Below are 20,743 nucleotides of genomic sequence, written 5' to 3' on the forward strand. Positions count from 1 at the left end.
ATGCAAGAACATAAAAAAACAGCATCTAACAATCTTTCACATAATACAGGAAGCATATAAATTTTCACAGTGAAATATTTACAAACTACACGAATTTGTCGCGCAACTGCATACAATGTTTTGAACCTGACAAGAAAAGAAAAACAGGAAACTGTTGTTCTAAAATAAGTATAACAAAGGAACAGAAAAGTTTTATTTGTTTGTAGAAACTTTTCTGTTGGCTGGGGAAATCGAACGTGCTCTCATCGTCCGGTGAGCAGCTCTGAAAAAATCCACATTTCAGTGTTCCTGTATTTTAACGTACACTACGAGGCATTTCCTACCCGTTAACATGTAAGGTGTTTCCCCTCGTTTGCGCTGTTTGAGGTCTTGACGGCCCTGAATAAACAAAGGTTGATATTTTTATGATTGAAATAAACCCCAGAACTTTTGCTGCATGAAAGCTTGTGTCTAAGCTCAGTAGAATGTACGTTAACACAAATTGTAACGAACTTACTCCTCTTTTCTTTAACAATCGGCAAACCGATAGTCGCCTGTCGTTTAAACTCGGCTACAAACTCATCAGACACTTTTCCATCTTCACCCAAATTATCCGTAAGAGTGACGTAAAGGCCTTCAGTCGCTCTACATGACGTCATCAACTCTCTGCTCGCCGTTCGGTTGAAAGATAAATATCCTAAAAATGTCATCAAGTTTAAACCACGTGGAAATAGATAAATGTCAATGTAATACATAAGGTAATAGGGAAACCAAGTGCATGTTTTCCTAAACAATCTCACGTTATTTTGTCACCCGACAACTCCATAGAAATCATATATAGATAGCTAACCTAATGCCTGGGCAGCAGTTTGTCGAACCAACTGATTCTCCGACTTCACTTTACCAAGAAGTTTCTCCACAGCGCCGCAAGTGACGATGGCTTCAGGAACGCCCGCCCTCGTGTGGGCGAGTGACGCAAGATAATCCGCTGTAATACGTCATCATTACGTCATCTTTCTTTCATGTGAAACTACAAATCACCCAAAAAGTCGAATGTATATTTCAACACGTACCTGCCATTGCCACTACGTCATCGTTGACGTCATCGAGGAAGTTGACGAGCGTAATGACGCCTCTAGCGGAAGATTCGACAAGGGAAGTGTTTGTTATGATGCGAGCGAGAACAACCAGCTGTTAAATACACAACTGCTATAACTTAAAACCACTTCATCCCCGCTTTCGTCCCACATAAATCACAAGGTTTATATTATTGCATGAGGTTTCAATTCATCTCACAAAGCTGTCTAAGATACAAGATATTTCTTTCCAACTTTACCTGAAAAGCTGCGGTAGTTTTAAAAATCGGATCCTTGCACCGAAATAAATCCTCAAACGTTATGAGGGTCAAACCACCCAAGCGTGAAATCCGTTGTTGTTGTTGGATTCGGTTGAATGCGAACATGGTTAGTGCGGATACTGCTTGTAATTTCACCGCCTTAGAAAGAACAAAACATATGTTTGTAAAAATTACTTCCAATTCGTTCACACATAAACTATGCACACGCAATTAACTTTATCGCCAATTATTTGTACGTAAATTTCAATAGAAAGTAAATACCCTGGCTTAAAGCAAGCTTCGCAGATTCAACAGGAGTTGTGGGAAACAAGTAGTAGAGGTGGGGATTACCCACCCGGTACTATATATTGAGCATTCTTTATTACATCACAAAGGTTTTACAACAAACCCACCATACTGGGCGAGTTGCAGACTTGCAGAATAATTTCGAATCCGAATCCGTCCAATTCGTTCAGTTTGTCTTCGTTCTCCTGACAACCGCTAACAAGACACGATAAACAATGGAGAAGATCGACCTTTAGAACAAACATCTTTTGTTTAATCGCGACTCTATGACGTAATTTCTGGCATCGCGTCACCTGCATCTTTTCGTCACGTGACGTTTTCCACACTCTGTTGACCAGCAGCTCAATGGCGCCCTCTTCGGCAATTGTGAGTTGAGAGGTCTTGTTGTTTATGTGGGCTACACCTGGACCGATGTGAAAATAAAGTGAAATAATAATAAACAAATTTATCAAAAACAAACTTTAGGAAATTCACTGATTTTACAAACACAAAATATTGCATTCTGAACGAAACCAATATTTTCTAATTGCTAAAAACCAACACCAGACGTTCAAGCTCCCTCTAATGCTTTAGAAAACAAAAAAGCTTCACGCGCAGCCATTGTCGTCATGATAATACCTGAAATGCACGTTACAGAGGTAGGAAAAATTGTCACGCACCAATGCACATCTTGTTGATAGCATCCAGTGTTCCCATGACGACTTTCCGACTGGTTTTCTCCAACCTGAGCAACCGGATGAGCGGAGGAATAGTGTTGTCACGTGACAAACGCGCCTGACTCGATGAACTTTTCCAGCTCCATGCTGCCACCGCCTGGCAACCTACAAACGAGTCAATACATTCCAGCCATTGACATCATAAAATCGTTTTGCTAAAATACTCCGCGAAGAATCTTTTTAGCGACAACTTCCACTGATTGGGATCTTGTGTTTTCTGAAGTCATTTTGTTTTACCGACATACACTGTTTTAATTTTTAATATTATTCGTTTGTTTTATTTCAAATATCAGAAATAAAGCAACTTTTTACCGATCAACTGAAGCGTGTCGGATTTGCTGAGTAACATGTCAATGATTTGACTCGTCCCGATTCTGCGAGCAATTGCTCTCTGCTGCTCAGGGTGGTGACCGGCCAACGACCACAGTGCGCATGCGCCGCGTTCCTTCACCTCATCCGACCAAATCTGTTACGAAAATGACAGTTGATGGAAATCTTTACATTGGGTTGATTAATGTTTTTTTTGCAAAATGGAAAGGAAAAATAAAAAAATGCCGTAAAAGAGTTCCACTACAAGTCACAAGGTTTCAATAAGAAAATTCTTTAAACTTGACAAACTTGATTTTTGTAACTTCATTCTCTACTTACTTGAAACAGACGACACAGAGCGGTCGGAGCTTCTTCTAACGACGCCTCGTGTTGGGCTCCCTGGTTCCCTCTAGTAATGCATCCAACAGCAAGCGCAGCTTTCATCTGAGCGGGAATGCAATGTCCTCGCAATATCGCCACCAGCGGCGCTAAGACTCCGATTTGAACAAACTCGTTCTGCGTGAAATCTTCGGTTAAATTTTCAACTTTCTGACATTTAGAAAACAACAAAAAAGACCAATTTTAATATTTCAGTAAATCTTTTGCAAAAATAACACCGGCCAAACAAAATGATTACTGCAAGCAATATAAACAACGACTTCACTTCTTGACTGAAAATATTCAATTGTTCAAAATCCCACAAGTGTGGATTAATATTTAGGTCACAATTCACAACAAGCTTCATCCCCACACCCGTTATACCTGGTTGTCCTGGTTGTCATCGCAAACAGCAGCAATCGCGTCAGCAGTCGCCGTCTGAAGCGAATCGTCCTTCACCGTGAGAAAATCAACCAGGAACCCGGAAGCTCCACACTCCATAATTCTCCGCTGGATGTCACCCGCACCACTCGTGTCTCCCCGACAGAGTGAAGCCAGGGTGTTGATGACGTTGACAAGCACATCCACAACCTGGAACAATACAAGCTGGAAAGTTACAATTACCTCAAATCCCATGGGAAGTATACGACGGACGTGAGGCATCGGTTTTAAACCAACTGCAATAAATTTAATCCAGAATTCCCCTCCTGTTATTTCTGACTCACGTCAACTTGGAGGAGTTCAACTAACGGTCGGATACCACCATGTGCGGCGATGCGTGACGCGTTGTCATCCACGTGAGCGAGATCCGAGAGAACGACAGAAGAACGCGATTGAATCTCGCATCTCTCATCCGTAGATTCCAGATCCTGGTGCACCGGATCAAGATCGTGGGAGGCCATGGGTTTCAACAGAGAAATAAGAGCTGCGAAAAATAGTCCCCGATAGAGAAGAAACAAGTCTGACCAATCGACGGCATATTCAATATATTTTACACTTAACTTAATCAAATGCTGTACGATAAGCAGACATTGCACAAATTACATAATTTTTACGCAAAGTTACTGCAGACATGAACAGAAAACGTGATACATAAAATAGCACCGATAAAACCATGAGGGTTTCCGAGTCAGACACACAACTTCTCTTACGTTTTTACGTGGTTTTCAAAAAAATACTGAACAGATATTTAAATACGATTTCTACCCTGACAAAAGTGAAATATTGACCACGTGACTTAACACCTACTTGGAATCGCTCCAGCGTTCGCAATCTCAACTCTGACGTCATCCTGTTCCGACATAAGGCAAATAACAGAACAAGCGAGTGATCTTATGGGAGAAGTCGTCTCGTCTTCCAAATCCTTCCCTAAACCTTCAACACAAATGTTCACTGAGTCCTCGACCATCAAGTTCGATGGTTTGGGATTTCTGGAGTTACAACTTGGACTCCAACCCCAAACACACACTCGGTGCATCCGCGTAAAGATTTAACGAAGCTTATTGCGGGAATATAAACGTTGCAGCGACATCTAGCGGCAAACAACACACGTCTTTTAGTGAGTGCCAGTCAGGTTTAGTGGGTGTTTCGACCACTAGGTCTCACCCGTGCAGCCTTTGGGGCAGTGACGAAACAGCCGGGCGAACACCACGCACAGTCGCCGGGATAGCTTTATATTTAATTTACCCGACGAAAAACATGTGCCCACATTGACCACAGTTAAAAACGAACCAGAATCAAGGGACATGGTTCCTGACTTGGGTCTTCTTCTTGCGCTCCGGAGCAAATTAACAAGAGGAGGAACTGCATCAGCCGCCAACAGAGGGCGCCAGTAAGTCGGTGTGCGATGAAGCAGAACCTCGAGGCAACGAAGCGAAGCGTCTTGGCGGGAAACGAATCGGCATTCCAGCATTTCTTAAATAGACAATTTGTTTTTTGTGAGGTTGCAATAATGTTAGGGAATAATAAATAAATAAATTGTCACATTTTCCACACACAGAGTTTCCGACTTATTCCGAAAATAAACAAAATTTTCTCAAAATTACAACATCAACCGATGGAACCAAAGTTCCTTAAAGAGTCATCCGCCCTGCTAATAAATTCATAAATACATACGCATATACGCAAAAAGCATCTTCAGCGTAATTTCAGTACGTAATCCTGGTGCTATTACCAACAATGACGTCACTCACCAACCAAAGATGGCCACACGTTTAAACTTTCCTCGTCATCACCATCCTTCCTCCCCTCCAAACTAATCAAATATTTGATGACGTCAGTGTGGTAACTGAGGGCTGCTCTTTGCACGGGACCGTCATTGTTGACGTCACACGATCGCACGGTGGCGCCAGACTTGATGAGAAATTTGAGGCAATCGAGCGCTCCACTTGAGGCAGCAACGAGCAGTGGTGTAGCGTTGTCTCTATTTCAACAATATTGGTGAAGGCGCTCGACGTTTTATTAAGCACAAGAATCCTGATCGGGATTCATGGCAAGGAGAGTCAGGGTTCGAAACCCGGTGTGGTAAAAAATCAGCAGCTGTTTCTCATTAAATTCCCATTTTCGTGACGTATTTGTTTCATTGGTGACGAAATCAGTGGTGGTTAGATACGGGGTTAGTTTAAATAACGTTGCAAGACAGAAATGCAATACACAGGGATGAGTCAGACCTAACCCGAATATCGTACGTGGAATGCGCTCCACTCAGATTGTAACAACTTCGATAAGAATTTCACATTGTCGTTGCGAAAACGACACCGCATGAAACAAACAAAGTCCAAATTAACGGGGGAAAGACAACACTTACGTATAGTTACGTCGTTAACAGAATTGCTGTTGCTTTTATGACCAATATTAATTAATGGCATCATTAAATGTTGGAATTCGGTCCAGATTCGACGGAATCCGAATGATTTTTGAGTATTTCCCTAGCAATATGTAACATATGTGAGGCTAGAATAGAAAGGCAACGGATAAAAAAAAATTTGTTCTGTTTTCAGTGCAAAAAAACACATTGCCATACCAACAATAGATGGTTGGTATATATGGGTTAATGCAGTAATTATGGATGTGTTTCACAAAATGAATTACAAACAATGATTGATCAATTGTTCACGGATGACTGATTGCATGACGCAAAGTTAGTTTGTGAAAATACCTTCAAAATATTGCTGAGTCATCACTGAAAAGAAAGACAATTTTACTGCATTCGCCACAAACATAAAGTCAAATGGTGTTTTAATGTACTTTGTGTGCTGCCCACTCACCCTCCAGTCGCACGAACTTCGAGTAAATTTGGATGACGTCGTAGTAATGACCTCACAACACTCGTGTGACCCGAGGAACATGCGATGTGTATGGCAGAATATCCCCTAGCATCGCTCAAAAATGGATTCACTTTGCTCGCTAGGAGCGCTGTCACACACTCGAGGGCGCCGCATCGAGCCGCAAAGTGAAGAGGGGTTGCCCCTAAACGAAGAAACATTAGTAACTCACAATACAGCTTACCAGAAAAAGTTTTCATGGAAAAAGTCAGGAAAAAATTAAAGCTTTTCAAAATTAATTTCATTAAAGAGCGCTTTACACAAGCAAGTTTCTGTGCAAGTTATTTATTTGCATTTTAAATATTTATTTTATAAATTTGCATATGTTACAAACTAGGGGTTGATCCACTTATTACACACTGAAGAAAATGCCAATAAAATTCCATCAAAACAACAGCAAATCTGTTAGAGCTGAACAATAATCTTCCACAACACAAATCACCACACAAACAAAAACCAGTGTGACACAACAAACCAGTAATTATGACGTCACACCACACAAAAACAGTTATTTCAAACAGAAAGTTCAGCAAGAATGTTTGATCGGACTTTCCAGTGTTAGTTACACCAACGTCTCACCAGTCCTCTCAAAAAATAAATCTTCGTCGTGAATATCGACTGAACTTCTCTGGCTTTCTACGTCAGTTTTTACGTAATGAGTTACGTATATTTAACATAAACGGCAAGAAAAAATTTCACAAAACTATACTTTATATATTTTTAACATTGATTCAGTGCAAGTAGTTTAGAGCAATGGTTCTCAGTCGCCGGCCCGCGTCAACTTTCCTGCCGAAATATATTACAATGTTATGTCTCAATGTCGCCTTGCAGAAACTTCATTAGACCCGCGTTTAACATGTATGACATCAAACAGACAGCAGCAATCCTCTCATTAAATTGAATTTCATATTTTTTTTGAATTGCATAATTTTGTCGTAATTAGGCTACATTTTGGGGTGATTTTAAAAGTCCACCGGTCCGCAAAATTTATTTTGAAAGTTTACCGGTCCGCAAACTTAAAAGGTTGAGAACCACTGGTTTAGAGTATTTTTTACAATAAATCAATTGTTATGTTGAGACCATGATCAATTGTTATGTTGAGATGCTATCTAATTGTTTTACAACAAAACGTATTGTTACATCACGTGTGTGTTTTTGAACCCGGGCAGCGTTTACGGGAAGTTATCGATGAAACTTGTTGTTGAAATGAGACGGTTTCTCTTTGATTTACTTTGCAGCCAACCGGGGAAATGAACGAAACTCACGGGTTGTTTTTGAGTTGATTTCCGTCCTTCTCACATTCAGAGACGGTTTGTTACCGAGAAGAATACTCAAAATACTCGACCTGTTGTAAATACAAGCCTGGTGAAGTAACGTCATGCCCTGCAACACAAACGGTAAAGCATGTTAATTGGGCCGGTGTGCTTTGTGAAGACCATTGAACAATAGAAATCATACCTGCACGTCGGGGGAAAATAAACTGGAGCTTGCTGTCTTCCGCATGAGGGCAACAAAGGGCGCGCTTAGACCTCTACATGAGGAAAGTTTGAGGCAACCTTCCGTACTCTAAGATGAGAAAATAGGAAATGGGTGACGTTTTGAAGAAGAAAGCTCTTTTAAAACAATCTTAGCAGACGATTAAACTTACACGAAACTATTGCCCTGAATAGAGAAGCCATATTTAATATGATGGTATTCTTAAGCGCACACGAACACAGGCAAGCGAATGCGGAGACAAACAAAAACAGGACTGGACTGTCATGTGACAATAGCTCTGCTGAGGTTTATGTTGTGCTTTCGTATCCCACGTAAGATTTCTTAAGAAAGGTGAATAAAAAATTTGATGAAGTTAAGTTTCTTATAACCATCATAACACACTAACTGTTGGATTCTTACGGGATAGTTCATGTCTACTTTCACCACTGCGACCTTGCTTAACGCTATGCCCTTTTCTGTCCTGAATACAAACAAAACAACCACATTTTCTGAGCCAACAATTTAACCTTGACACTTTTAATTTCGTCATTCTCCTTTCAAGAACAAAAACATGAAGTCAAACCATCTCCTCGACATTACAATAAATCATGGCTAATTTCATTGTTCCGCGCATAAACATTATATCCTAAAAACAGAAACTTCCTTGCGCTCATCCAACAATTCTTTTCTGTACAACTCAACTTCGATGCCCCTTGCCAAAAACTGATGTGAAATATTCTGCAACTACTTCTGCGTTGTACGTTCTTCAACATACTGATGCAAAAACTACAAAATAAAGCAATAGATTTGTTGATAATATCAGTCGTCTCCAATCTATAGAGTGTCATTATCAAATTTTCGCCTTGTTTTTAACAAGTTTCCTCCATTATTTTGTTGATAAAAGTAAAAGAAATCCCAGTTCACCTTATTAGCGAGAGCTTGCCTGAACCCGAACACCCTCTTAAACATCTCAGCAAGCTGGAGGTCATTCATTGGGAGTTTTCTTGGTCTGTAAGTGCTCAGGAGTTGATACCTTGCATGGAGCCACGCGGGTTGGGGCGGGGTGGCAGGGTAGTAAGTTGAAAGAGGAATGTGGACCACGTAATATTCGTCGCTACCTTCACACAGATTGAAGAATTTTTTTACAATCATTTCTATTTTTTTTACTGCTCCTCAACGACGCCATGTTTAGTAATAAAATTATTTCTGCAAAGCAATGTTATTTGTCTCAAAAAATAATTTCCGAGTTGGAAATAAAAATCCAATTCTGAAAACGATTCGCGACAAAGTTGATACCTTGGAAGGTTGTGGGTGTCGGGTACTCTTGCCTCGGCCTGTTCAACAACAATTCCTTCAAGTGTTTCTTGGCATCATTCCTCACACGATTACTCCAGTCATCATCACATATAACCTGCCAATCACTTACTATGTGAAAAGGTAACAGGAAATGACGTAGTTGTTGCCGACGTCACTTACCTCTATGTCGTTAGTGTCGACGTCGAACTGGATCTCCCCGTGTGCCGTCACTAGGTGTCGCCTTTCGCCCGTGTGGTCAAGCGTGAAGGTCTCGCATGAGTGAGCACTCTTGGGAGGAACAGCGAATGGGGGGATTTCGGTTTCGGTTCGTAGAACGTCACCTTTGTGACGACACAATATAGTAATTATCACTTGTTAAACAAACGAGATTTTATTCTCCCACCTGACAGAGGGGTGAGAAGCCCGTCCACGTTGGGGACTCGCATTAAACGACGCCGCAGCGCCACCAAGAGAACTGATACGGATGCGATAAATCGGAGGAGTGCAAGATTTCTTCTTGTGGTTGCATCTCGTTCCATTCCATCTCTAATCACCTTCATCTGACGGGATATTTTGTGTTCCAACATTACAAAGATTATGCGACTCGATATTTTCAATGCAGTAAATCAAGTGGAAAAGTTAAAAGCGGGGTCACTGACACAACGTGCGTGGAAATTATTAAAATCATTCATAAAAATATAAGTTTCATCACGTGATGACGCAATCGCCGTTGTAGTCTCTGCAGCGCCATCGGGTGGATATGATCGTGGTCTGGTAGTGTGACTGCTGACGTCACGTCGCTTGCTGCATGAATCGCGACCACGTTCGCGACGGGCGACGATCGCACACGCGACAAGAAGGTTGTGATCACGCAACGAGCGTATTCTGGTAAAAAAAGGAATCGAATCCAGATACCCGATTAGTTGGGTTGAACCTTTACGCAATTTATTTCCTTGTGAAATTTAAACGGACGATACAGGTTTTTCAAACTCGACACCAGCTCGCCAACAATAGTGGTCACGTGATAAAAGCGCGGGAAAATCTTCTACAGGCGAATCTTTGTCAGCGAAATTGCATGTTCAAAGTTCTACATTAACAAAAGAATAATATAAATTTACCCGAATAATTGCTGAAGAATCTGTTTTCTTTCTCTGCTGCCTGACCACTTGGGTCAACTTTGTTCAATTCGGAGTAAAGATCTTTGAACTCATTCTTGTCAGTGACGTTTTCTTGCCCTTGTGTAATAAAGGAGCACTTAATGTGAATCACTTGGTTCAGAACGCTTCAACCTGGGTTTTGCGGAACTTCTGTGTTTCGGGAATTAAGCCCAGAAGTTCCATCATTAAATCACGACATTAGCAACATTAAATACTACTGCGTTACACTGAAATATTCTGTTTAACGCACTGTTATAGTTATTGAGCTTAGAGGGAGTTTGCGAAAGATATATGTTTCTGTTTGTGTTTGACAATTAATGTAGTTTTTTTTAAATTGGAATTCCGCATTATTTGCCGAACTTCTTCAAGAATTCCTTGGCGACTCAAGGCCTTAATAACGTACTCGTTTTTCTGTAAACTCTGGCCTAAATCGGCTGTTGCATATTTACTCAAGTGCGCCACCCACCGGCAGCAGTAAAATCGGAGTATGGATTTTTCGCTTTGTTGTATTCCCCAGTAGCTGTGTTGACATCAAGTAGCGCCCTCCAGCGTTCAGATAATTTGCTTCTTTTCTTTTTAGGGACATAGACTCCGTGCCAGAAGGACTTCATGGCATAATCAACAGCCATTAGCACTTGACCTGCGGGGAAATTATTATATTTATGTGGTATCAATGGATAGGACTTTACTTAATAACAGGTTTAGCAATGATAGTTAGGCTATTGGTTTGGCAAAAGATAATGGGGTTAACACCTACGTACATATAACATGATGCAAACCCCAATTTTAATCTTTTCATGTTCATGGTAAGGTAAATAAGTTATTTTTTTCATATAGTTAATCAAGTACCCATTGTTTTTTTCATAACAAAGCAACAGTGATAAAAAAATGTTGGTTTACCAACTCTTGTATCTTTGTACACAATTGGCATCTGGCAAGTTGAACTTGAATCAAAGTTTGGTTCTAAACAAAGTGATGGCATTTGGTTGCCACAGAATATCCCAGTTGTTAATTCTCTAACAATCTGGAAAAAACATTAATATTAGAATCAATTTAAATAATCTGCAGATGACAAGTATAAAAAGTAGAAAGCTACCATGAAACTATCAGTTTCTCCAGTCAACATGCAGTTGATACAAACCAGTAGAGTTCAAACTTTGCAAACAATGTACTTGTGGTAAAAACACTTTTTTAACCTGGTGCAGTTCTCTGTATTCCAAGTTGGGAACATCTTCTTCTTTAGCAAAGAGCAAAGTTATGTCAGGGTCTTGGTTTAAAGTTAGGTTGGAGATGAGCCCACATGGTAGTGATGTGTTACCCCTGGAAAAAATTCACAACAATTATCATCAGTATTAATAGATTGCAACAAAAATTTACGTGTGTACATGACAGTCGAAAAGACGATTACACAAAAATTTTTTGCATGAACAGAATTTTTACAATTACATTGATCATTAGTGTTTATGAGGCACAAGCTTAGAGTTTTCTTTTACAGCCTCACACTTTAAGTTTAACAACCTCACACTATTTTTTACATTTTATACAAACCTAAAATCAGGTGACAGCATCCAACTAGCCGTGCTTTGAGCAATAAATTCTCGCAACTCATCCTTTTTAAAGCTGTCAAAATATGAAAGTGCATCTCTATGGGGGCCAGTGTCATCAGGGATGGTCTGAAAAATAGTAAAGTTAATAGTTGAAAATGAAAGCAAGTTCATGACAAGACATAAATTGATACTTACTGACTGTCTTGGAGTAGAAACACTTGATCTTCCAGTGGCCAATCCTGCTGTTGCAGGTCTGGGAGTGGAACCGGCTCTAAACATCGATTTTCAATATTACAAAATTATGTCAATGTACCATAATACCTGTCAACAAATTTTAGAGGTCAATACATTTTTTTTAATATGACTACATTTGTACCAACATGGCATTGAAGTGCACAAAATATGGCACTGAGCAAATTTTAATTGATCTTTAAATTTGAACTAATCATACCTTTTTTGTCACTACAACCTGTATATCAAACTCACTACAACCACTATATCAAACTCACTACAACCACTATATCAAACTCACTACAACCACTATATCAAACTCGCTATATTAAACTCACTAGCCAAACAGGCCAAATATATGAATAAGTATAGCACAAAGAAAGCAAGGTTTAGTTCAACAAAGTATGTGTACATACCTTTGTTCACCAGTGCCTGGTGTCTGCGGGAGGTTAATACTTATATCAAGTCCACTCCTTACATCACCAACCGCACTTTGAGGACGGACCGCTGACATTGTAAAGTTTTTTAAGAAATACAAGGGACAGATTGTAAACTAAAAACTGTCGACATTTTCCTGAAAAGCAACAATGTTTGTATAAATTTCATTGTGGCCACCTTTCTATACAAGATAATACACAAAACCACATGCAGAATATAACAAAGAAACCTGATCAGTATGTTCATAGTTTTTAGAGCATACTTCTTCTTTAGATTCTTGTTTTAATCTCATTAACTGTGTTTTTGTATGTTTTAACAGTACTTTTAATTTGTGTACCATATGTTTATATATGAAAACATTTCCTGGTTGGTTTGATATTCACATGGCTTGATACTGATAAAGTTTGTTAAACTAAAGCTACCTGGTTAGCCCTGAATTAAGGAACTGTTTGAAGATTACCAAAATACTTTGAGACACAATAGCATACAAAGTTTATTTTTAAATTTATGTTTCAAAATAAATTTTACTCTTGCTCCTGATAAATTACTTTAGCCTGAAATCAACTATAGATACTACGCAGTCCCGCATGTGTAGTTAAGCCAGGGGTAATTTATCAGGCATTGTCCTGTCCAGAGATAAATCCTACACGGTTGACAACAAACCAATATTATGGGTTGAAACGTCACCGCATAAAGCACTAGTGTGTGTGATACACACACCCGTGAGACAAAGTGTAACAATGAAGCCATTGTTCCATTAAGAAGCCCCTGTTTATTTCGCAATTGTTTGATTACGACAGCGAACAATACGATGTTTTTTAAGCGTTCGAAAACAATACTACATGATTTTGAGTGTGGTTTCCGTAAGTAGAGTCTGCTGCTTCCCATAACTTTGTAACACTACTTCGGCGCTTTGTGCCTCGTTGTATACATGTTTATTAATATTGCTTTCTTCATGTTGGACGATTTTGTTCAATCCTCACAAATCCATTCAGCGTCATTTGTTGCCGAGATACGATGTGAAATCACTCATGCGTTACGGGCTATTATTTCTGTCAACCGTTATTTTGAAAAAAGTTATTGTTGTGAGTTATTTTACATGGATGTGTTCGAGAAACCTAAAAACACGAAATATTTAATCAATAGTCTTTTATTCAATGTTTGGGTGAATTAATAAAAGCCAAAAACTTTGATAATCTGCAAGGCCTACTTTTTGTTTACAAATAATAATTTGTCAACTTTGTGGACAGTCCTGGTTTACCAGAAAGACTAATATGATTGAAAAGAAAGAAAGTACACTCCGTAAAGGTCAACACACTGATGAAACTGAAATACAAAAACCGACGATTAAGGAATTAATTTATTCTTCCAGTCCCACAAACATAATTTGTGATCGTAAAACGAGCAGGAAGCAATAGTTGAACTTTCAACTTTGTTTTCACGGTCCATGTAGCGCCAGTCAATGCCATACGCCAAAGACTCGTGATTTTCGTATCTTTCAATCACTTTTGGTTCAGTTTTACAGTCAATGATTGAAAACCCGTTATGCATGCAAGCGCACGCCAAGTAATCGACATTTGTGGGATTCCATTTTAACCTCCACACCCCGCCCCCAACGTGAACCGTCGACAGAGGAGTTTTACCGATTTTTCGCGTGTCCCACAGTCTTACGTTTTCGTCGTAACTTCCGGTGGCCAACAGATTCTCCTTTAAGTGGCTGCACTGAATGCTACAAACGCCCATGTCATGTGACCTGTTGGTAAAAATAGGAGAATTCGTCCGTAAATCGTAACCACGAAATAAACAGTCATCTCCTCCAGTATAAACTTTATCCGTCTCCCAATAATCGAACGCTGTGATCCACGCCTCGAAGTCATGGGACTTCCATTTCTGCACAACTGTAATCTCATCTTTTGAGACTTGGAACACACAGATATGTCCTGTGGAATAACTGACAACAACTTTCGGACAATCGTTATTTTCACGTCGAGTCGCCCAGTCCAGTGACAAGGCTATAGATTCCTCTGGTTGCATAAAAGTCTTCCAAAGGCACAAACTGTCGGCCTTTAGCTGATACAAAGTAAGCGACCCTTTGGCGTCCGCCGTTGCCAAGACAACCACGCCACCAGGCAGGGTGTGATGGGACCATTTCATATCAAGTATTCCTGGGCATTTTCCACACCAAACATCATTCAGAGTGTTTTCGTCGTGTCGATAAAGTTTGATTTCCCCAAACCTCGTCCGGTCCACTTCATTCAACTGATAAGTTCCCCCTGCAAGGATGTTCTGGTGAGGATCCACCGGGCACCACTCCACACTGTCTGCATGGAGTCCTGTGTCCAACTCTTGGTGAGTTACAATATCTGACATTTTACATAAAAACTAATGTTGCATTTTAACCATCTGCAAAGCACAAAAATATGCTGTTGATTTAGAGCACATTTGTATGTTTTAAATTAAGTAAATACAAAAATTAGCTGTATGAACTTTTTTATCATAGATTTCGAACAAACAAGTGAACCACAATAAATTATACAATAGATAACTAAATAGGTAACAGGCAGTTTGGGGAAATATCAATAAGTATTTAAAGCAACCAAAAGAGAGATGAAATGGCATAATGTCACCAAATACAACAATGCCCCATACATGAACTATGAACACCACACAATAATTATTGATCATCTTGCGAACGAAACCACACAAATCTAATGCAAAAAAAACAGCATAGAGATCTTGTTGTACTTGAGGCTACTAACAAACTTTTTCAGCAGAAAACATGGAGAATTATTGCACAAAATTTAACAGATTCGAGGAAGTTAGAAAAGGGAGCACCAGTCAGTCCAACCAATTTCACTTTTTGCCTCATTTTTTTCAGCTTCACTTTCATCTGAATCAGATTCGCTCTCATCCTGTTCACCTTTTATCTGCTTTGAACCGGTTTCAGCCAGTTTTTTAGACCACCACCATGAACCAGAATCAGTTTCTTCATCACTTGAGTCTGATTCCACATCTGAATGCACAGCACTTTTGCTGAGCTCGGCAATATTTCCACCCTTTACATGAACTAATCCATTTCTTTCCAAAGTAGTTTCACTAGAATAAACATTAAAGTGACTCTTATATGTGATTTATGTTGCATTACTAATGGGAAGCAACAACACTGCAAGTTTGTAGAGGAAGTTTTAAACAACTAAAAATGTTTTTTTTGACACACTTAGTTTTTACTTCTGAGAAATGAAATCCATATTTCGGACTTTTGCCATTACATAAGTTGCAATTATAAATGCAAACAATAATCCCTGTAAATCACAGTTTCCATTCATAATTTAAAAACTAATAACCGATGGCTTGCCTGGTGTTCTTATGGGGATGCGGTTTCCATAGCAACAAGCTTGCCCCACCAGTGAAGAAGATATTCTCATCCAAAGTCGGATCATGAGTGGCACAAGTGAAGCGTGAAAACTCATCACATGACAAACTTGCAACATAAGCAAGTGGTGACTCAGCACAATTAGTTCGAACTGACAAACAAAAAAGGAAAATATGCAATTATAGTGTGAATCTGAAACTGTTTAAAAAATGTTATTAAGACATGGTGTTAAAATTATTTGAAACTACTTATGTTTTGACCAAAAAATCCTATTGTTTTGTAACAGTCACAAATTTAGCATTCTATTGTTTTTGTAATAATCAACAATGAGTTGGATTTTAACAAACGTGAAGTAGAACACAGACTTTGTTAGGCTGTTACACTTACTGTTTACACTCCCCTCCCCAGTATCCAGATCAAATGAAGTTGTGAAAATGAGTTCGTTCATCATGAAACAGGAATCTGTAAAACCTGGAGACTTGTGGTTGCACAGTTTGGTTAGTGTTCCTGAAAAACACGATTATATTTAAGCAAAATAGAATATGGCTTCCAATGATGTTAAATTCTCTGTAAATCTATACTTTTCCAAAGGTATTGTCGAACTTAACAAATATATATTTAATACATTCAGTGAAAACCCTTCAACCCTGGTTCTGGAGAACCCTAGTTTTTCGGGAGGTACTCCGGGGTTAAGTCAACACTTCATCCAAGTCAGTAAATCATGACATTAGGAATATTAAAAACGACTGAGTTGCACTGAAATATTCAGTTGAACTAAAACGTCCAGAGAGTGTTTCTTTCCATGTGAATGTTTACATATTGTTTATTGAATCAGGGCTTCTCAATATTTGCTGGGACCCCTTCAGAGTTTCATGGTGTCAAGGTTTATAAGAATACTGATTTAATTTGTCCAATTGTAGCAAACGGCTACACATGGTTAGATAAAAGGTGGTGATTACCTGCAGTCAAGTCGAACACTTTAACATTCACTCCATCATCTCCATAGAAAAGTTTGTTATCGATCAAACACGAACACAATATCTGCCGAGACTCAACATAGAAATCAGACTCCATCAGGTTAAACTTAGGCTTCAAGTAAAGTTGGTTGGAAATATTCTTGGCTGTGATTGGTTCCTTGTCTTCATTACAAAATTCCCACACTTTTAGATTTCCATCATTAGATGTTGAAGTCAACATGTTGTTATTACACTAAAGACAATATTTTTTATTATAACTCCTAATTTATCCCGGCATTGTTCCAATCTATGTCGTTTAACAGAGAAATATATTGAACAATCCACGAACAAAGTGAAGTGCATGATGTAACAAACATAGTCACACACTTAAGTGTGGGATCTGGGTTCAAATTAACTTTTCCAAAAAAATGTGATGCAGTATTCTCATTATTTTAAGCAACCAACAGACGAACTCACCTGCAATGAAGTGATTGTGTCATCATGAATTATGACATCATAAAGCTGCTGTCGGTTCAATAAGTTGAACACAGTCAACTTTCCTGAATCAGAACCTGACCAAAATAAAACAAAATTGAGGATATTTCTTGGACTCTCGAAATTTTACACAAATTTATCCTCATGAAAGTCACACATTTTCTGATGATTTTAACTTGATAAAGATATTGTCCAAATTAATTAAAAGTCAAAGTAAAGCTATCGTCAAATTTACATCACAGTAAGACCGTAAAAAAGATTTACCGAGAAACACAAAGTTGTGTTTGTGACAGAGAGCTGTAATAGGGGAATAATTGTATATTGACTTGATGCAAAAACCCTGCGGCAAAAGCCAAAGTTTAACATAACAATCTGTTGATGCTGTCACTAGGAGGAGCTCTTGTGGGAATTCCTTCACGGACATGTCGTGCATTAATTCGCTGTCGGACTCCGCTGATATGAGGTTTCCTGAAATATGAAAACACAATTTGAAATGAAAGAAAAATTGGAGTAATTGTCCGCAAACAAAAAGGGAACTTTCCCTTTAGGATAATTGCTTGTTTGTAAATGACAATAACCATCATTAATTAACACATTATATTTTTCATGACCATGCATGACAACCTTAAGTATGCACACAAATCTGTGTCTATCTTGTCATAAGGATTCTTATTACACAAAAGTTACACCCATTTATTTTTGTTGGTTCAGAGTTTTTATTTCAGAATTCAAACCTTTGGGAGAAAAGCAAAATTAAAGCAAAGTTGACAACATTAAATACATCTTACGACTACTTTCGATTTAATATATAATTAAAACAAAATAGTTTTATTATATATATAATTCTAAATTTCTCTTTAATTTTACTTTTCAATAAATAAACAAATTAAAAGAACAAACTTAATCGATTGCTTTCCTCCTCGTCGAGTATCTGCACTGCTGTTACTGCCCCCATGTGGCCAGACATATTCCGTATTTCTTGTTTTGATGAAATTTCCCACAACTTCACTGAAGTATCCCGGCTGGAAATAATTTTAAGAGTTGCAGTTTTAAAAAAAGTTGAAGCAATCTCAATTATCAAGTTGTGCTCAACCTTCTCCAATACCCAAAAGTGATTTGGGATCAAATATGTGAGTATTCAATGGGAATTGCTCTTCTGGCACGTAAGTTTCGAAAGTGTTTATTGAAACCTGGCGTGTTGCCTACCATCAAGGGAGACTTTCTCAGGACGAAACGTCGGTTTCAATAAACACTCTGAAACTTAAGTGCCAGAAGAGCAACTCCCATTAAGTACCATGCATGGCAGCAAAAATAGCAGAATATGTGAGTACTCACTTAAGTGTTATATTTTTGCATCTAGTACACCAATATCTAAAACTTGTGCATCAATATGATTTTGAGTACCTAAATTCACTATCATATTGGCAATATTCATACCCAATGTTTTTTGGCAAAGGACAAGTTTAATGTAGGCAGTATTTTTAAGAACCAGACCTCTAAGTGTAGTAGATTATAAACAACAAACATAAAGTGCACATAAGTTGCAACTCTCTGAAATGCTCCACCAGTGAAAGCCACGACAATTATTATCGCAAAGTATCTGCATGCATTTGAAATTTACGCCATCCACAAAATATGGACAATAATTTTTGTTTCTCTGCAGAACCCTGATGGAATGCAACAGACACACACTGACACAAAACCTCTTCCACTCTTATCTCAGAGTATTCACCTTCCACTGACCATCCATCCTCCATATGCTGAAACATCGCAAGTTGCATCATTGTGTCCATTTAGAGCTATGACGGAATAAATTCTGTTTCTCCACAATTTCCGCAACTTCGAACGCAACTTCGGTCGTTTTTCTTTTGCTAAATAAATGCGACATTAAATTAAAAACATACAAATTATTACAGAAATGCTTTTAAACACATAACAACTGTAACTTTTTGTTTTAAAAAGTGTTCATACCTTTAGTTTGTTGAGATTTTGAAGCTGTTGTCAAACTTGGTTGTTCATTTTTGTTATTGTTTGAAACTAAACAGAAATCTTTGTATCAAAAAACAACACAAATTCTAATTAAAAAAAAGGGGCTGGCCGACATTCCAGAAAGCAAAAACATGGAGCAGTTGCTGAAACGTCTCAAATAAATAAAACTTGTCCATGTTTTTTGCAAAATCGGCCATTTTAGGTGCCCAGAAAAAACTCTCCAATAAAGTTACATTACCTTTGGATTTTTCATTGGGAACTAGAATATTATCCACCTTTTCCACAGGTGCGCTGGTGGAACAAACTGTTGCATCTATTTCACAAAAATAAACAAAAACAAGTCAGATACTGGCAGGTTCAGAATGATAAACAGTGTTAAACATTACAAAGAATTGAATACATCCTTAAATTGGTTTAATTTAAAGCGTTTTCGCTCTCAATAAATTACAATATTCAAAAGAAATCAACCTTTCATTTGAATAAGAACTGATCATGTTTGTTTTGTTGTACAAAACAGCATTTGGATATTTAATATCATTAACTTTCAGCAACAATGTTTTTTACCTGATTTTTCAGCATCACCTGAAGCACTGGCATGAAATAATTCTTTTTCTGAAACTGAAATGCAACAAAACTCAAACGAACCAAATTAATTCTGACTATATATTATATATATATAATATAAGGTTACCAAACACACCAGACGAAGTGCAACACGCCATAAAGTTCTCACAGTTTTTTTTAACACAGGAAATCATTCAAATAAAATTATTCCAAATCCTAAACATTTTAAAGTTAAATATGACTCCACAAAAACACATGTGAATAAAATGAAACCAGACTTGACGAACTTGATGGCTGCAGGAATTCCTCTTCACTTGATTCTTCACCAGCATCATTTCCCAGCGATGAATTAAAGGATTCTTCTTGACGATTTATCGAAGCAAGAAGTTTTTGCAGATGGCTCCTCAGATTGTCTTTGGTTGCAATCTGTAATATAAAAAAAAACGACAATGTATCTCTTGTTAGTTGTACATTTAATTTTCAATTTGTTGGTCACTTTGCTCACCTTCCCAATATGAAAGTGGAAGGATTTTTTGAACAACCGTCGATTATGCAGTTTGTCACAAATTTATCATATGTTGATGCATTTAATAATTTTGCACAGATTATGGGAACATTTTTACAAAAGTTTTTACAATCTAGCTTACCTTAAGTTTTTCATCTGTAGTAAGGTCTCTTCCAGATCTTTCCAGTCTTTCAATCTGCCTTAGTTTTTTCCTAAATTTTCGAATTCTTTTTAAACTTTCCTCAACAACTTCTACTGATATTGGCTCCTCCATGGAGAAGTTTTTGGGCCTGAACTATCATAGAAAGAGGAAAAAATCACAATCATACAAACTCTACCAAACTTTTTATGTGTCGACCCAGGTTGGAA

The 20,743-nt window shown here is 38.3% G+C and overlaps 3 protein-coding genes across 4 annotated transcripts; all 3 read right to left on the reverse strand.

The window, feature by feature from the left end:
* Positions 1 to 319: 319 nt before the first annotated feature.
* LOC145903218 (ankyrin and armadillo repeat-containing protein-like) lies at positions 320 to 12,623 on the reverse strand. Its single transcript, XM_082991282.1, has 31 exons — positions 12,471 to 12,623; positions 12,019 to 12,094; positions 11,825 to 11,949; positions 11,473 to 11,596; positions 11,177 to 11,300; positions 10,743 to 10,916; positions 10,238 to 10,354; positions 9,832 to 10,004; positions 9,523 to 9,679; positions 9,300 to 9,460; positions 9,120 to 9,234; positions 8,748 to 8,941; positions 7,806 to 7,913; positions 7,613 to 7,730; positions 6,927 to 6,983; positions 6,291 to 6,492; positions 5,217 to 5,446; positions 4,756 to 4,938; positions 4,273 to 4,398; positions 3,750 to 3,949; positions 3,409 to 3,615; positions 2,986 to 3,162; positions 2,650 to 2,803; positions 2,281 to 2,442; positions 1,915 to 2,024; positions 1,729 to 1,851; positions 1,316 to 1,474; positions 1,053 to 1,170; positions 830 to 967; positions 497 to 676; positions 320 to 378 (listed from the first exon to the last, which is right to left on the reverse strand). The coding sequence occupies exons 1-31, from the start codon at positions 12,566 to 12,568 to the stop codon at positions 320 to 322; spliced, it is 4,449 nt and encodes a 1,482-aa protein (XP_082847408.1). The 5' UTR covers positions 12,569 to 12,623.
* A 1,038-nt stretch (positions 12,624 to 13,661) lies between these two features.
* Positions 13,662 to 14,891, reverse strand: LOC145901978 (diphthine methyltransferase-like). The gene has a single exon (XM_082989808.1). It carries the CDS (start codon positions 14,860 to 14,862, stop codon positions 13,840 to 13,842), a length of 1,023 nt encoding a protein of 340 aa, XP_082845934.1. The 5' UTR covers positions 14,863 to 14,891; the 3' UTR covers positions 13,662 to 13,839.
* Positions 14,892 to 14,894: 3 nt separating this feature from the next.
* LOC145901977 (uncharacterized) lies at positions 14,895 to 20,665 on the reverse strand. 2 transcript variants are annotated; one of them, XM_082989807.1, is made up of 13 exons: positions 20,517 to 20,665; positions 20,157 to 20,295; positions 19,870 to 19,917; positions 19,544 to 19,618; positions 19,288 to 19,353; positions 19,049 to 19,187; positions 18,217 to 18,338; positions 17,581 to 17,784; positions 17,299 to 17,393; positions 16,825 to 17,074; positions 16,253 to 16,372; positions 15,848 to 16,016; positions 14,895 to 15,588 (listed from the first exon to the last, which is right to left on the reverse strand). In XM_082989807.1, the coding sequence occupies exons 1-13, from the start codon at positions 20,646 to 20,648 to the stop codon at positions 15,312 to 15,314; spliced, it is 1,836 nt and encodes a 611-aa protein (XP_082845933.1). In that variant the 5' UTR covers positions 20,649 to 20,665; the 3' UTR covers positions 14,895 to 15,311. The 2 variants fall into 2 exon arrangements, with proteins under 2 accessions (XP_082845933.1, XP_082845932.1); XM_082989806.1 differs by having other exon boundaries at positions 19,870 to 19,923.
* Between the last annotated feature and the right edge of the window lie 78 nt (positions 20,666 to 20,743).

The sequence above is a fragment of the Ascidia mentula genome, chromosome 5 (genome assembly GCF_947561715.1).
Source record: "Ascidia mentula chromosome 5, kaAscMent1.1, whole genome shotgun sequence".
NCBI classification, from domain to species: Eukaryota; Metazoa; Chordata; class Ascidiacea; order Phlebobranchia; family Ascidiidae; genus Ascidia; species Ascidia mentula.

Bases quoted from the DNA above. Each gene is read 5' to 3' on its own strand.
- LOC145901977 (XM_082989806.1), bottom strand. From the start codon at position 20,648: ATGGAGGAGCCAATATCAGTAGAAGTTGTTGAGGAAAGTTTAAAAAGA. The intron at 19,924-20,156 runs GTTCGTCAAGTC...GTTGCATTTCAG, and splicing joins GGAATTCCTGCAGCCATCAA to TTTCAGAAAAAGAATTATTT. The intron at 16,017-16,252 runs GTAAGTGTAACA...TTTGTTTGTCAG, and splicing joins TGGGGAGGGGAGTGTAAACA to TTCGAACTAATTGTGCTGAG.
- LOC145903218 (XM_082991282.1), bottom strand. From the start codon at position 12,568: ATGTCAGCGGTCCGTCCTCAAAGTGCGGTTGGTGATGTAAGGAGTGGA. The intron at 7,914-8,747 runs GTGAACTGGGAT...TTCTCATCTTAG, and splicing joins GGCAAGCTCTCGCTAATAAG to AGTACGGAAGGTTGCCTCAA. The intron at 3,616-3,749 runs GTGAGTCAGAAA...GTATTGTTCCAG, and splicing joins TTGAACTCCTCCAAGTTGAC to GTTGTGGATGTGCTTGTCAA.
- LOC145901978 (XM_082989808.1), bottom strand. From the start codon at position 14,862: ATGTCAGATATTGTAACTCACCAAGAGTTGGACACAGGACTCCATGCA.